Source organism: Lycium ferocissimum, chromosome 3 (genome assembly GCF_029784015.1).
Source record: "Lycium ferocissimum isolate CSIRO_LF1 chromosome 3, AGI_CSIRO_Lferr_CH_V1, whole genome shotgun sequence".
NCBI lineage: Eukaryota > Viridiplantae > Streptophyta > Magnoliopsida > Solanales > Solanaceae > Lycium > Lycium ferocissimum.
The window spans coordinates 21,362,873-21,377,089 of record NC_081344.1 but is presented as its reverse complement, the minus strand read 5'-3'; the positions used below and the strand labels follow the sequence as shown (position 1 = coordinate 21,377,089).

At 35.5% G+C, this 14,217-nt stretch overlaps 1 protein-coding gene across 1 annotated transcript; it reads right to left on the bottom strand.

Annotated features, from left to right (window-relative positions):
• Positions 1–11,158: 11,158 nt before the first annotated feature.
• LOC132050024 ((S)-8-oxocitronellyl enol synthase ISY1-like) lies at positions 11,159–12,773 on the bottom strand. The gene is made up of 2 exons (XM_059441033.1): positions 12,623–12,773; positions 11,159–12,473 (listed from the first exon to the last, which is right to left on the bottom strand). Exons 1-2 carry the CDS (start codon positions 12,659–12,661, stop codon positions 11,343–11,345), a joined length of 1,170 nt encoding a protein of 389 aa, XP_059297016.1. The 5' UTR covers positions 12,662–12,773; the 3' UTR covers positions 11,159–11,342.
• Positions 12,774–14,217: the final 1,444 nt, after the last annotated feature.

The window sequence follows — 14,217 nt, the reverse complement described above, 5'->3', positions numbered from 1 at the left end:
TTGGGCCCCTTTTGGCATCAGTCGGCAAGTATTTACTTTCCGAAGCTTTGCATAAATACAGTGAAAGCCTTTTCAGCCCAATACCTACTGCAGCACTACGATTGACAGTCGATTTCTTAGAAACATTGATTGAGCCTTGAAATTTATGTGTGGCAATCCAAGCATTCATATTCTGATATTTAACATTATATAAGTTGAGAATTTTTATTATTTGTGTAGCGGCGCGAAGTTTAGAGGCCTCTTTATAGGTTGAGGCTAAATTTGATTAAAATTAATCACTAATAATTAATGGCTCATGAAATATTTTCCGTTAATAGTCATGAATATTTTCAAGATTCAATTAGTCAACTATTTCTCAATTCCAAATAGTCTGTTTATACCGTGATTAGTAATGCATACTAAAATGTAAGAATTACTAGTAATGTAAGGTCATTTCTTTTTCTTTTTTTTGAATAGGATATTTTTCAAAGAAGAATAAAACTAACGAGTGTGAGGGTATTTTTTATTAACTTAAATTTTACTTCGTGTATTATTAATACTTTCGTATTCTTATTTAAATTCTATCCCGCATAAAAATAATACATAGATTTTCAAATAACTTATGGAAAGATTATTTTATGTGAACAACAAAATAAGCAACCAAAACATGTTTGTGATTGTGAGAAATTTAATGCGATTGTAAAACCTCTTCTTCTACCAACAGAACATGGTTTAATAGTTTTAAGTTGATTGCCACCAATAGTTGATTGACCATTTTAAATTTTCAAGTCACCAAATAGACACCTCTGATGGTTAGAATTGTGGCTCGTGAGAGGTGTTTAAAATGGCCAGACTCCAACCATTACGACTCCAAGAAGAGTAATGTTCATCCGAACCCCTTCTACAAAAATTACACACCGTATATCTGAAGGTGCGAAAATTGTTTTTATGTATATATAGTAGACGTTGAACTAGCTTAACTCTTTTATGGCTTTTTATATTTTTGAGCTCCTAAGATAAATCACCATTCCTCCGTCGGCCCAAATTTTCAACCCAATCCAGCCTCCCAAAGCGCCAAAAAACGAGCCTTAAATAATCAGTGGCCGATTCTTTTAATTGAAGAGGCCTCACAAAGTAAGCAGCCCAAAATGCAAGTCACGTGACCAGACGGGCTTTCACTTTAAAGCTTTTTTGTTCGAAATAATATTTTTCTAAGTGATTTTTTGTACACTTTGAACATAAAACTTTTTTAATATGAAATAGAGATTCTACCACCCATTCTTGCGCAAATTCATATCATAAGAAAAATTACGAACAAATATAAATTATTATTTTTATCACTAATTAGATCACGTTTAAAAGAAATTAATATAAATCTTAAGATTAAAAAGTATTACTTTAGTTTCTAATTTACTACTTAGTGGTAAGTACATTCTTTTTTTCTCATTACTTTTATCTTTTTATTTAATTTACTTCTATTTTTTTTTAAATTAATTAATTTATTATTTTTTTTTTTCGCAAAGAGGCTGGGCACCTAACCCCGAGGAGGGCTTTGACAAAGAGAGAGGGCTGCTTCGAGCCTCACTTCTATACGCCAAAAAAATCCTACCCAACTTCACTAATAAAGGGGCCGGGTTGCCGGCCTCGTAGTTGCCCAATATTGGCTGTACTCTACCGTGAGCACCTTAGTTAAGGCAGTCTACAGCTGATCTAGATGCAAACGCCAGTGAATGAATTAAATAACGACATGTCTAATTGTTTTATATAGAAAAAAAGAATAAATTACGCAAAACACCCATATAATATCACTCAGTTGTAGATACACCCCCTATATTACTAAATTAAATACTGAACACCCATATACTACGAAAATCATACTCTTATTTCCTTCATATAATAGTTGATATATACAATATTGCCCTTATCTCCAATAAAATATATCATCTCATTATCTACTCATTCGAATTTGATAATATTTATTAATGCAATGATCTGGTTTTAAGATTTGGGAATGGTAGGCTGGTAGCTAAAAGAACGAAATAAACAAGTAACACTGAAATTTAAAGAATACCAATAAAAAACAATGACATATTTAACCACTGTATTGCTTCAATATTGCTCGGTGATTCCAAAGGTACAAAGACTTTCTTTACGTTACTTGACATGAAGGCCACTGGTTTAGGATCAGAGTACGAAGTATGTCTAACGGTCTCAAACTTTCAAATGATTTTGCTTATAATTAGTAACTGTTCACCATTATAAATACAAGGATTTATCAGTTTTAGACAAACCATTATAAATACATGGATTTATCAGTTTTAGACAATCATGTTTTTTTTCTCAAACGGTGTTCAGTATCCGCTTAGGAATCAAGTTATATGGATTCACCCTGAGAAGTCTCATTTAATTATTTATGTCATATTTATCTATCGCTCTAAAAATTTAGCTCATTATCAACTCTCTTCTACTCTTTAGTTATTTGTTCTCGTGGGATGTTCTTTGATGTGCTATGTAGAAAGTTTGCACCCCTTCCATGTTACCTTTATAATGTTAGTTTATGTGAAAAGATGTATGACGTCCTCAAATTTATTCTTCTTTCTGTATATGGATTGCCACTTCCGTTATTGAAAACATTAAATCGATCTTTCATGTAAATTTCCTTTCAAATGAAATCAAGACACATCGGAGGATGAGGCACGGACGTTCGGTAAGGCTACTGGGATATTACAACTATAGAGTAGGTGTGTACAAAGCAAACCGACAAACCGCACCAAATTGATAAACCGAATCAAATCGAGAAAAAAACCCGACTAGTGGTTTAGTTTGACTTGGTTATGGTGTTGAAAAAAAAAACGACCATAATTGGTTTGGTTTGGTTTTAGCTAAAAAAAGTCAAACCGAACCAAACCGACCCTACTTTACGTGTATTCGATTTTTAAAATATTTTATACATAAAAATATTTATTTGTAATGTAACATGTAAATATTTCTTTTTTTGTCTTTTATCATACTATTTTAAGCTTGAACTTAGAATTTTGAATGCCAATAAATTTTATGTCCCATGATGTTAGTAACTCAAATAAAGTCCAAATCAAAACCAACTCAACACTAATGCTAACAAAAGAAATTCAATTCTAACACTAGTAATGACAGTAATGTTGGAAATCTATTCTTTAGTTTTGCATAATTGGTTTAGAGCGTAAAAATACATAGCTTAATTTTTTTCTTTGTCATATAATTAATACTTATTAGCCGTACTTATTTTAGCAAAACTTAGTATTTAGATTAAAGTCATTTTCTTTATGGCTTATTAATTAGCAATACTTATTTTAACCGATTTATTATCTTTTTTGTTGAATATTTTAATACGATGTCATCATTCATCTCACATTTTGTGTTATTTTCTTAAGAAACACCTTAGTTATATAGTTTTATCTTATTAGGACTAAAGAAATATTTGATGTAAAAGTCATATGTTTTGTATGAAGACTTTTTCGGGAAAAAACTAGAAAACCCCGAATATCCCGAGAAAACCCGAAGTTAAAAAACCTGAATTTTATCGGTTTGGTTTGATTTATAAATTTAAAAACCCGACGCAATTGGTTTAGTTTGATAGTTGAAAAATCCGAGCCAACCCGATCGATGTACACCCCTACTATAGAGGATGAGGTACAAATTTATTGATTTATGAGGTCAAAATTTGATAATGAAAATGAGCTACTAGGTATCACGCAGAAAATAATTCTTCATTACACGTATAATACGATAACCTGTATAATAAAATAATAATTAGCTATAACCATTAAATGATATACATGACTTCAATCCTTATTGATAACTAACAACCTGTCATTTTGGCCCTTTGTCAGGGAAAAGGATTCCGTCGAGTACCATTCCATCCGGTAATATTCAATACACAATTAGATTACGGAAAAGGGCCAAATATACCCACAAGTATTGAAAAGAAAAAATATACCAAATTATACTTCCTGCCAAAATATACCCCCGCTATCTTGCCATGGCTCAAATATACCCTTCCTCTGTTAAAGTTGTCCACCTTGAACATCCTATCCAACATGGCAGTGACAATTGATGGGGTGAATGCCACGTGGCATTGCCACCTCATCACCCCTAACCCATTTTACTTTTCTCTTCTTCCACCACTAAAATTTCCACCCCCTCCACCACCATTGCCACCATATAGTTACCGCTCTACAAAAAATTGCCCTTCCAATTCTCTCTCTATACATTAATCTTATATATACTTTCAGATATGTCGATTGTATAGTGTTCCATTTGTATTCCATGGATATCGGTAGGGGTGTTCATGGTCCGGTTTGACTCGATTTTTGATTAAAACCAAACCAAACTATTATAGTATAAATTCTATCGGTTTCGGTTATGTCGATTTAATCGGTTTGGTTCGATTTTTGCGATTTTTTCGGATTTTAAGAATGTATTAATACAAATAACCTTTGAATTAAATGGTAACTAAATACGGCTTTGACCGTGATCCATTCAAATCTAAGAATCTTCTTAATTAATTCATTAAGTTTATTTAGGTATAGGCCTATGGTTATAGGTATAGGAATTACAGAAACATAACATCTACTTTTCATAATTCTAGTTACCTCTCTACATATAGTCTTTTGATATTTCGCAGCCCTCTGGAATTTTTGTTATCTAGACTCATCGTGTTTATGAAGCATTGAGAAGAAAGCTGTCACGACCTAACTAGGGGCCATGACGGGTACCGGAGCTAACCACCGAGCACCACTCATACTATTACTCATCGTACTCATCCTGCGTTTATTCATTATACTCATACTCATAATCATAGGAAAACCATTTCCATTTTGAAACATATTTACCTTTATATACATAAGCCCTTCGGCTATCAAAATAATATACATACCATAAGGACATCGTGAGACCATACTACCCACACATACATATCTATGAGCCTCTACTAAAGTACTAGACATATAGACGGGACGGGAGCCCGTCATCCCCAAAAGTATATACACAAAATAATAAGCAATGGCACCTCCGGAACAATGGAGTGCTCTCAAAGTCTGGCCGATAGCTCCTATGAATGGATCACCTCCCGTCTACCCGTGGGCATGAGCACGGATCGTCAAAAAAAAGGACGTCGTACGAATATTGTACTGAGTATATGTAAGGCATAAACAATAACAAAACATCAATAAAATAATGCGTAGGGATATCAAATGAAAAACAATTTATAAATCGATCGTCAATTTTAATAGAAATAATGCATGCCGACTTACTTTATAAACATCATCATCATATCATGTTTGCATATATATATGTATAAGCTGCCCGACCATAGGTACAAAAAAGGAGGAAAGTGCGATCATCATTAACCCGCGTCCAGGCCTCCCGCGTTCGGGGTAACCATCTCATGCCGCCCACTAGTGGTGTCTGCCCATGCCATCTAGACATGGTATATACGCTGCCCGCCTTAGCGGTGTCTGCCCGGCCATATAGGCGCGGTGTAATGTCATCATCATGTACTCATCATAATGCATGCATAGAAACTCGAAGACAACTATACTTTACCGGGGTGACATAAGGTCGTGAACCCCCGATTCCATTATGGAGCATTCATAAACTTTATGCCTTACCTTGAAGGAATTAGCATATAAGGTGAGTGTATACAATAAACAACATCAATAAATCATAGTTAGAATCATTAGCTTTAGGACCTTTAGACTTAATTCATCATCATCACTATCATACTCATGACATATCTCGTTTCTCTATCTCATGTGAAGCTCTTTATAATGATAGGCTCATGATTGCCCGAATGTAAGAAAGTCATGGGAAAATAGGAGAATTCATGTCATTGGAGTCATGCCTTAAAATGAAAAGACTAGCCTCACATACCTTTTCGTTTAGCTATTCTATCGCTTGATTGTTCTCCTTCAATGCTCACGTTTCTACCTTCAAGATAGTTCGTATTAACGTTAGCCAATCGATTACATGAACATGCTCAACTCTAGAGAAAATTTGGGCAGCATTTCCTTTGTTTATACTACTTTCCCCATATTACATATCAACTCCCAAACATCTATAATTACATTCACAATATCATAAGCAATAATCTTCATACACCTACATTATCCACATTCCACAATTTCACTTCCATTCATCCATAATCATGGTCATAGTACACTAATATGTTTTCTCACATATATTGCTTATCTCATGTTCTTAATGTCATTTATAACATACTTATAATCACAACATATCAAGAATCATGACTCATTTCAAACTACTACTCAAAAATGCCACTATTCTCACATTCATGACCCATTTTCTATCTCCTTCTACAATCCAAGTCTTTCAACCTCTCAATACCTTAAACAACATGGAATGATCATAAAACATACCTTAGATAGTGTGCAAATAAGCCTTGAGTGGAAATACTTCACTTGAGCCAAAACCCTCATTCACTTCCAATGGGATTTCTTGCCTTGGATGAAATCCAATGAGTTTCTTACACTTGATTTTCTTGATTTGATGAAGTTGATCATAAATCTCTCTTGAGTTCTTGTGGAAGAAGTGTGGAGAGCTTTCTAGAGAGTTCTTCAAGTGGAGTGAGAAAATGAAATGAAATAAATGAGGTTGAGGTCCCTTATATCAATTTTAAAATCTGTCCCGACTCGGTTTCACAGACCAACATACGGTCCGTATCTTTTATATGGACCGTATGTCTAGCCGTATCTTTGGTCCAGTGAGGGCTGCCATTCTGAGCAGAACATACGGCCTAACATACGGCCAGTATGTTTTATATGATCCGTATGTTGGATCGTATATTGCCCAGCTTTCCGAATTTCGTTCTCGTCGACTCGTTTGATCTTCAATCCTTATGGAACCTTCTTAACACTGGTTCAACACCTCATTAACAATCTAAGGGACGTTATAACTCTTCTCCAAGGCATCCTTAAGTCACCATTAACTTGTTACTCGTAAATCTCTCCCGATACATAACGTATACCTTGCCTTTCTCGGCCAACTTTCTTCTCTTACCTCAAATGTCTTTGAAATCTCAATTAGGATCCTCAAATGCTATTTCTTACTTATTGAGACATCGTATACTTCGTACCCTTCGTTAATCTATCCACTGTACATTAACGGAAAATTTTTCGAGGTGTAACAAAAGCACAGAAATTAAAACGAAAAATGATAAACAGAAAGACAAAGTCATCTACCAAATCTTTTTAAATTCCAATTGCCATTTTCTCCCATTTAATTTGTTATGGATAAAATGCTAGCTTATTAGTAGTAATTCAGATGACATGTAAAAGAGGGAACCGTAAAACTGGATAAGGGGGAAATTTTTATTTTGCCTTTAGCAAATTTCCTTTTATTTTACCTTAAACTTAAATGGGCTATACTTTTCTTTCTAATTATTTGAATTTGTATTGGACTTGGAATGAGCCAAAATTTTGAAGAATATATATATATATATATATATATATATATATATATATATATATATAAAATATTTTAAATATGTATGTATCTATCGGTTCGGTTCGGTTTTGGTTCGGGTTTTTTTGGTTTAACACTAAACCAAACCAAATGTTATCGGTTTTTTAAAATTTAAAACCAAATCAAGTCAAACCAAGCCTGTTTTCGATTTATTAAGTCGGTTTGACTTGATTTACCGGTTCGGATCGATTTTTCGGTCTCATTTGAAAACCCCTAGATATCGGTATCATGAGCAAGATAGAATGAGGCTTGATGTAAACCCATTAGAACAAAAAATTATATTAATCAGGTCTTAGAGCATGAAAAGGAAAGTGAAATTCTGAGAAATTCAAGATTACAAGAATAGGTGTTACCAAAACGAAGAGGAACAAGAAAGAGACAAGTGAGGACGCAACATGTCTGGACCCTCCAGATCTTCACAGGGAAATGAATCGGGAATTAAAAGGGTAAGTTTCAGTTTGGAGTGTTAAAGATTCAAGTTTCAGTTTGGAGTGTTAAAGATTCATCAACTACTATGGTGGCAATAGTGGTGGAAGGGGTGGAAATTTTAGTGGTGGAAGAAGGGAGGAGTAAAATGGCTTAGGTGTGATGAGATGGCAATGCCACGTGGCATCCACGTCATCAAATGTCACTGCCACGTAGTATAGCATGTTCAAGATGGATAATTTTAACGGAGGAAGGGTATATTTAAGTCAATAGTATAACAACAGGGGTATATTTGAACCCAAAGTATAACGAGGGATATATTTAGCCCTTTTCCAATAGTACAGGGGTATATTTGGCCCTTTTCTAATAGTACAGGGGTATATTTGGCCCTTTTCCGATTAGATTATTGCCATGTGTTCTAGGGATAATTAATGGGTGAGATTTATTTGCTATTAAATGACTAAATAAGATGGAACTAATCAGATGGAACACATGGCAATAATCTAATTGTGTATTGAACATCACCGGATGAAATGGTACCATAGGGGATCCTTTACCCCTCAGAATGACCGAATCAGAAAATCTTAAAGATTAAGGGTGTGTTTGGTATGGAGGAAAATATTTTTCTGAAAAATGTGTTCTTAAAAAATCAGTGAATTCTTACTCATTTTCTCATGTTCGTTTGAGTAGTAGAAAATAAGTGCATTTCCTACTTATTTTCTCATGTTTGTTTGGTTGGTAGAAAATATTTTTCGGAAAATACCCACCCAAGCCCCACCAACTCCACCCCAACCCCACCACACCATACCAGACCAAACTCCCACACCCTCCCCCGCCCCTGGTGGACCCATACCACACCCACACACCCCACCCCCAAAAAAAAAATTGAAGTTTTTAATTTTCTTTTCTGGATTTTCTACACCACCACATCCGTCCCCCCCCCCCCCCCCCCCCCCCCCCCCACCCCCAAAAAAATGGTTAAAAAAAAGTTTTGAAAGTTACTTTTTTTGGATTTTTACACCACCCACCCCCACGACCCCCCACCCCGACACCCCACCACCCCCTCCAAAAAATTTAATTTTTAACCACACAAACTTTCAATTTTTAAAAAAAATTTTACTCCCTCCGTCCCATAATAAGTGTTACCTTAGCCAAAAATACGCATATTAAGAAACTAATAATGCAATGTGAAGTTTACCAAATTACCCCTATATAATAAAAATAAATTATTTTTACCTTTTGATTAGAGCATGCACAAGAAGTAAATCTTTTAATATTGAAAATTCAACAATACCAAGTTACTATATGACTTTTCCAATCATCATTTAGCTGTTACTTTATTGTCTAAGGGTAGAATTAGAAAAAACTAGTCAATTTATGTCTTGATTTCCTAATGTGACACTTATTATGGGACAAAAAAATTTGACTAAAGTGACACTTATTATGGGACGGAGAGAGTATAATGGTAAAATTAAATACTCCTATGAAGCAGAAAATTCGGGAGGGGGTGGGTGTGTAGAGAATCAAAAAAGAGAACTTTTCAAAACTTAAAAAAATAAAATAATAAAATAAAATAAAATATTGGAGGGGGTTGTGGGTTTCGAGAGAAGGGGGCGGGGGGAGGGAATTTTTTTTTTTTTGGTGGTGGGGTTTGGTGTTGTAGAAAACCCAGAAGAAAAATTTTAAAATTAAAAAAAAAAATATATATATATATTGGGTGGGGACGGGGTGCGGTGGGGGACGAGGGTGCGGGGTCGGTGGTGCATGGGTTGCGGGAGCGATTGGGATTTGGTAGTTGAGTGGTTGATGAAACGACACTTGTGGACTTGTTTTTCCTACCTACTTTGATTAGGGAAGTCATTTTCCCCATTTTTTTAAAAAAGAACATAAAAAAAATTAGAAAACATTTTCCGGAAAATGTTTTCCTCCATACCGAACGCACCCCTTATCTAACACTAGTTTGCAGGAAAGCAATAATGTCATTTTATTTTATACTTAGAAAGGGACAGAAAGTTGAGGCAATCACTTTCAGCTCTTTGTTGCTTAAAATAGAATGCAAGTGATCTATTCCTTGGATTGTTCTTGCTTTAAATTTTAAGATCAACATTCAAGACATAGGAACTGCAATGAACTAGAAAGAGAGTTGAAATACGATTGATTGAAGTCTTATGCCTCCCAGAAACATTTTGTGCAGACTTAATCCAAAAACACATAAACGTCAGAAATAGGACACCAGTGGTACTGAATTGGACACATAAGTCTTGGTGAATCAAGCACCTTGACTAACTAGTTTACCTGTCAAAATGATAAATGATGATAATACCCATGATGTTGAAAACACTTAATAGATCCTTTTTGTAGTGTCTAGAAATGAGGAATCTATCTGTTCTCTTCTTCAATTGCAAATTGCAACTTGCAACTATTCCTCTCCTATAATAGTTGAAGATGCATGTTACCCATTCACGAATTTGAAATTCCACGAGTTGATTTCTTAGATGGTCATTCAACTATAGTTATACCTCAGAAAGTCACTTTCTTTGTTGAAGAAAATTGGAATCAAGAAGAAAGGTGACTTTCCAACATAATAAACTATTAGTTGAGTGATCATCTAAGAAATCAACCCGAAATTCTACACGATAAGGATTTAGATTTGGGAACTGCTTCACTTTATTATGACTACATACTTCTGGAATTTGCAACTATAATTTACCAAACCAGATCCAGATAGCTGGTATCCAATTTGCACTGCATTGCTATGGTGTACTTTAACTATGTATCCTAATCAGCGATGGGATTGACTACCTGATCTCCTTATTGATGTACATACTGCAGAACTTCTAAAATGCAATTATATCAACAAAAAAACTATTATTGGACTGGTGTTCCCACTGGATGAATTCTACATAAGATTCAACTTTTATAGCAAACGCATCACCATCTAAGATGCCTTTTAGATTTAGCAATTCGCATTCAAAGGTGGAATTATCCAAAGCAAACAATGCACTTTCATTATCTTCTACTTTCCCTTGCAATGAAGATATCCATCTATAAATCCAGTGCACCCTTAAAGTGCTCATAGCGCTAAAGGATAGACACTCAAATAGCTTCCTCACTTGTGACAACTATGTAAAAGTGGTGGCGCAACAAGTAGTTTTACTTCTTTATCAGAAAGACCCTAAACAGATCTTCATCAAATCATAAGCACTTTCCAGTCATCAATGCAAGCAACATGTACAAAAAGATGAAACAAGAAAACAACAGTGGTACCAATAACAAATGGATAATTACAGCTGAACAGCAAAAGAAGCCAAAAGTACATCGTTTCAGCTATTATTACTTTTTATTAAACAACATAAATAGATAGGAATCAAACTCAAACATTTTATCACACAGTAAAACCACAAACACATATCAAACTAAGGAACAACTTTGTATGCTTTCACCTTATCAATCCAGGAAATGAATGCTTTTTGTGAGTTCCGGAATCCCAAGAAACCGTGCTCCTTGCTTTTGTTCATAGTATCCAAAGGACAATCACCACCAAGAATAACATCAACAAACCACCAAACACCCACCTCCTCCAATTTAGTCGGCACCAATCCATTCTCCTTCACAATCTCATCCCAAACAGCGCCTTTATCTTTCATCATCTCTACCAAATTGCATCTCTTCTCGTTTTCATCAAACTCCGCGGCCTCCATTCCAAATTGCTCAGCCAAAACCTTCCAAAAATGCTTCCACTTAAAAACATCCCCATTGCTCACATTAAACGCCTCATTCTTAGCATACGGATCAACAGCAGCCCATATCTGATGTTCAGCAATCAAATCCGCATCAGAGCAATCCGAATACCCATCCCACGCTTCCTTAACACCCGGAAACCTCAACGGCAACCCTTCATGTTTACATATAGCCGCGTAAACACAAAGCGTACCAACAATATTCATCAAACTATACGGTGAAAACCCAAATATCGTTCCAGGCCTATGAACCGACCACGTCAACCCTTCCTTCTTCTCCACCTCCTTAAACAAAATATCCTCAAGAGTATAGTAAAAATTCGGCGCACTTAATCTCGGTAAATCTTCATGAAACGGAGGATCATGGGCTACTTTTCCAAAAAATTCAAACGGGCCCAAATAATGTTTTCGACCCGTTTGCAAACAAATATGTCGCAAATTAGGACAACTAGGGACAACAACATTAAGAACATTCTTAAACATTTTCCCATTAATTTCACAGTTCTCCAACTCAGTGGATCTATTAGCCCAAGTAACATAAAAAACATGGGTAACATCCGTTAGAACGGATAGTTTTGATTGGGTATCTTCTTGGTTTGATATGTCACATTGGATGTATTCAATAGGGTGATCGGTGTTCCATGACGGTCTAGGGCGGCGAGCAACGCCGTAGACCTTCCAAGGACCGCCAGGGGTGTCGGCCAGAGGGAGAATCTCCGCGAGGCTGTTGCCCACGATGCCGGTTACTCCGATTATTAGAGCAACGCTTTGGTACTTTGGCGGTGCATCATCTTCTTCGAATTTTTTCTGTAAGGGAGGGTCAAAAATGAATTAGATTGGATCTACTACACTATAAACAACAAGTATGAGTCTATATTAATTCTGTATTGCGTCCACTTTAGTTGGAGATGTTTTATTTTAATAGATGTGAAATATAGATTGAGAAGGGGATTTACCTTGGCAGCACCAATAGCTCCAGCCCACCACCAGCTCATGTTGGAATTACAAATTTGGAGAAGATTTTAGAAGAGAAAATAGTTTGTTGTAAAGGTTTGAATGGGGATGATAAGAAGGAAAATTGGAGAAGGTAGGTGGTGATATATTATGCGGAAAAGGGCCAAATATACCCCAGTACTATCGAAAAAGTGCTAAATATACCCTTGTTTATACTTTGAGTCTAAATATATCCCTATCGTTATATTTTGGGTTCAAATATACCCCTCCACAGTTAAGTTGACCCCAATCCTACATGGCATTAATATTTTAATAAAATAAATATTATGTAGCATGCCACTTCACTTACAAATCCAATTTTACCCCTCCCCTCCCTATCTTCTTCCACCACACCTCCCTCTAAGCATCGTCGTCCTTATGCCCACCACCATTAATTATTGGGGAATCCCTGCTGCTGCTGGTGTAATTTTTAAAGCAAAACGAAGAAACATAATGTTTTGCTTTAATTTACAAAATTTGGACAGAATCACGAAAGGCTAGTGATGTATTTTGCTAGAGAAATCATTAGTGACGAGACTTCAGAACTTAGAAACAATTCTTCTCAAAATGTTCTTTTTTTCAATTTGGGTGTTTTATAGTGCTCAAACTATGATACTTATAACTTATCTATATTAGTCTCTTGCATACTCAAATATTTCAAAGCAAACATTAATCGAACATACGATAGATTTTGCCTCAAAAAACACATCTCAACTCGCCTAAAGCATTAACAGAACAAACCTATGTAAAGTTTATCGAGTACAAACTCAAAAGAAACTCTTGCAATATTTCCCAAGCAAAAATGAAAAGACAACAAAAGGCACACCATCTATATCTCATAACTTGATTCTCTGTTCTAACATTAACTACGAATATATATGGACAAAATGAAGTTTTTGTTCGTCGATCCCCTTTTAAAATTCTTCGGATACTAATTTCCGTTAAAGAACGTGATGGCTTATGAAATGGGTCCAGGTACAAATACTCAATTATACAAAAGGAAAGACAGAAGAAGAAGAGGAGGAGATCTTGAGGACACAAAGAGAGTAAAATTATTAGCAGGATCTCCCCCCAAACATGGCCTTAGCAAGTGGGATCTTCCTTAATGTTATTTTGGTGGCCCTCTACAAGAAGAGGAATGAAAACAAGAAAGTTTGCTTTCGCATTTACAAGGAAACACAATACAAGAGTAGGATTCCCCAATAATTAATGGTGGTGGGCATAAGGACGGTAATAGTAGAGGGAGAGGTGGTGGTGGAAGAAGATAGGAAGGGGAAGGGTAAAATTGGGTTTTTAAGTGACGTGGCATGCCATATAATATTTATTTTATTAAAATATTAATGCCACGTAGGATTGGGGTCAACTTTAACTGTGGAGGGGTATATTTGAACCAAAAGTATAACGGCAGGGGTATATTTTAACTCAAAGTATAACGAAGGGTATATTTGGCCCTTTTTCGATAGTACAAGGGTATATTTAGCCCTTTTCCGTATATTATGTGTTAATCATGAGGGTCAATCAGTCAGAGCGGGGTAGCATAGAGACATCAGACAAGGGA

Bases quoted from the DNA above. Each gene is read 5' to 3' on its own strand.
- LOC132050024 (XM_059441033.1), bottom strand. From the start codon at position 12,661: ATGAGCTGGTGGTGGGCTGGAGCTATTGGTGCTGCCAAG. The intron at 12,474-12,622 runs GTAAATCCCCTT...CCTCCCTTACAG, and splicing joins GAGCTATTGGTGCTGCCAAG to AAAAAATTCGAAGAAGATGA.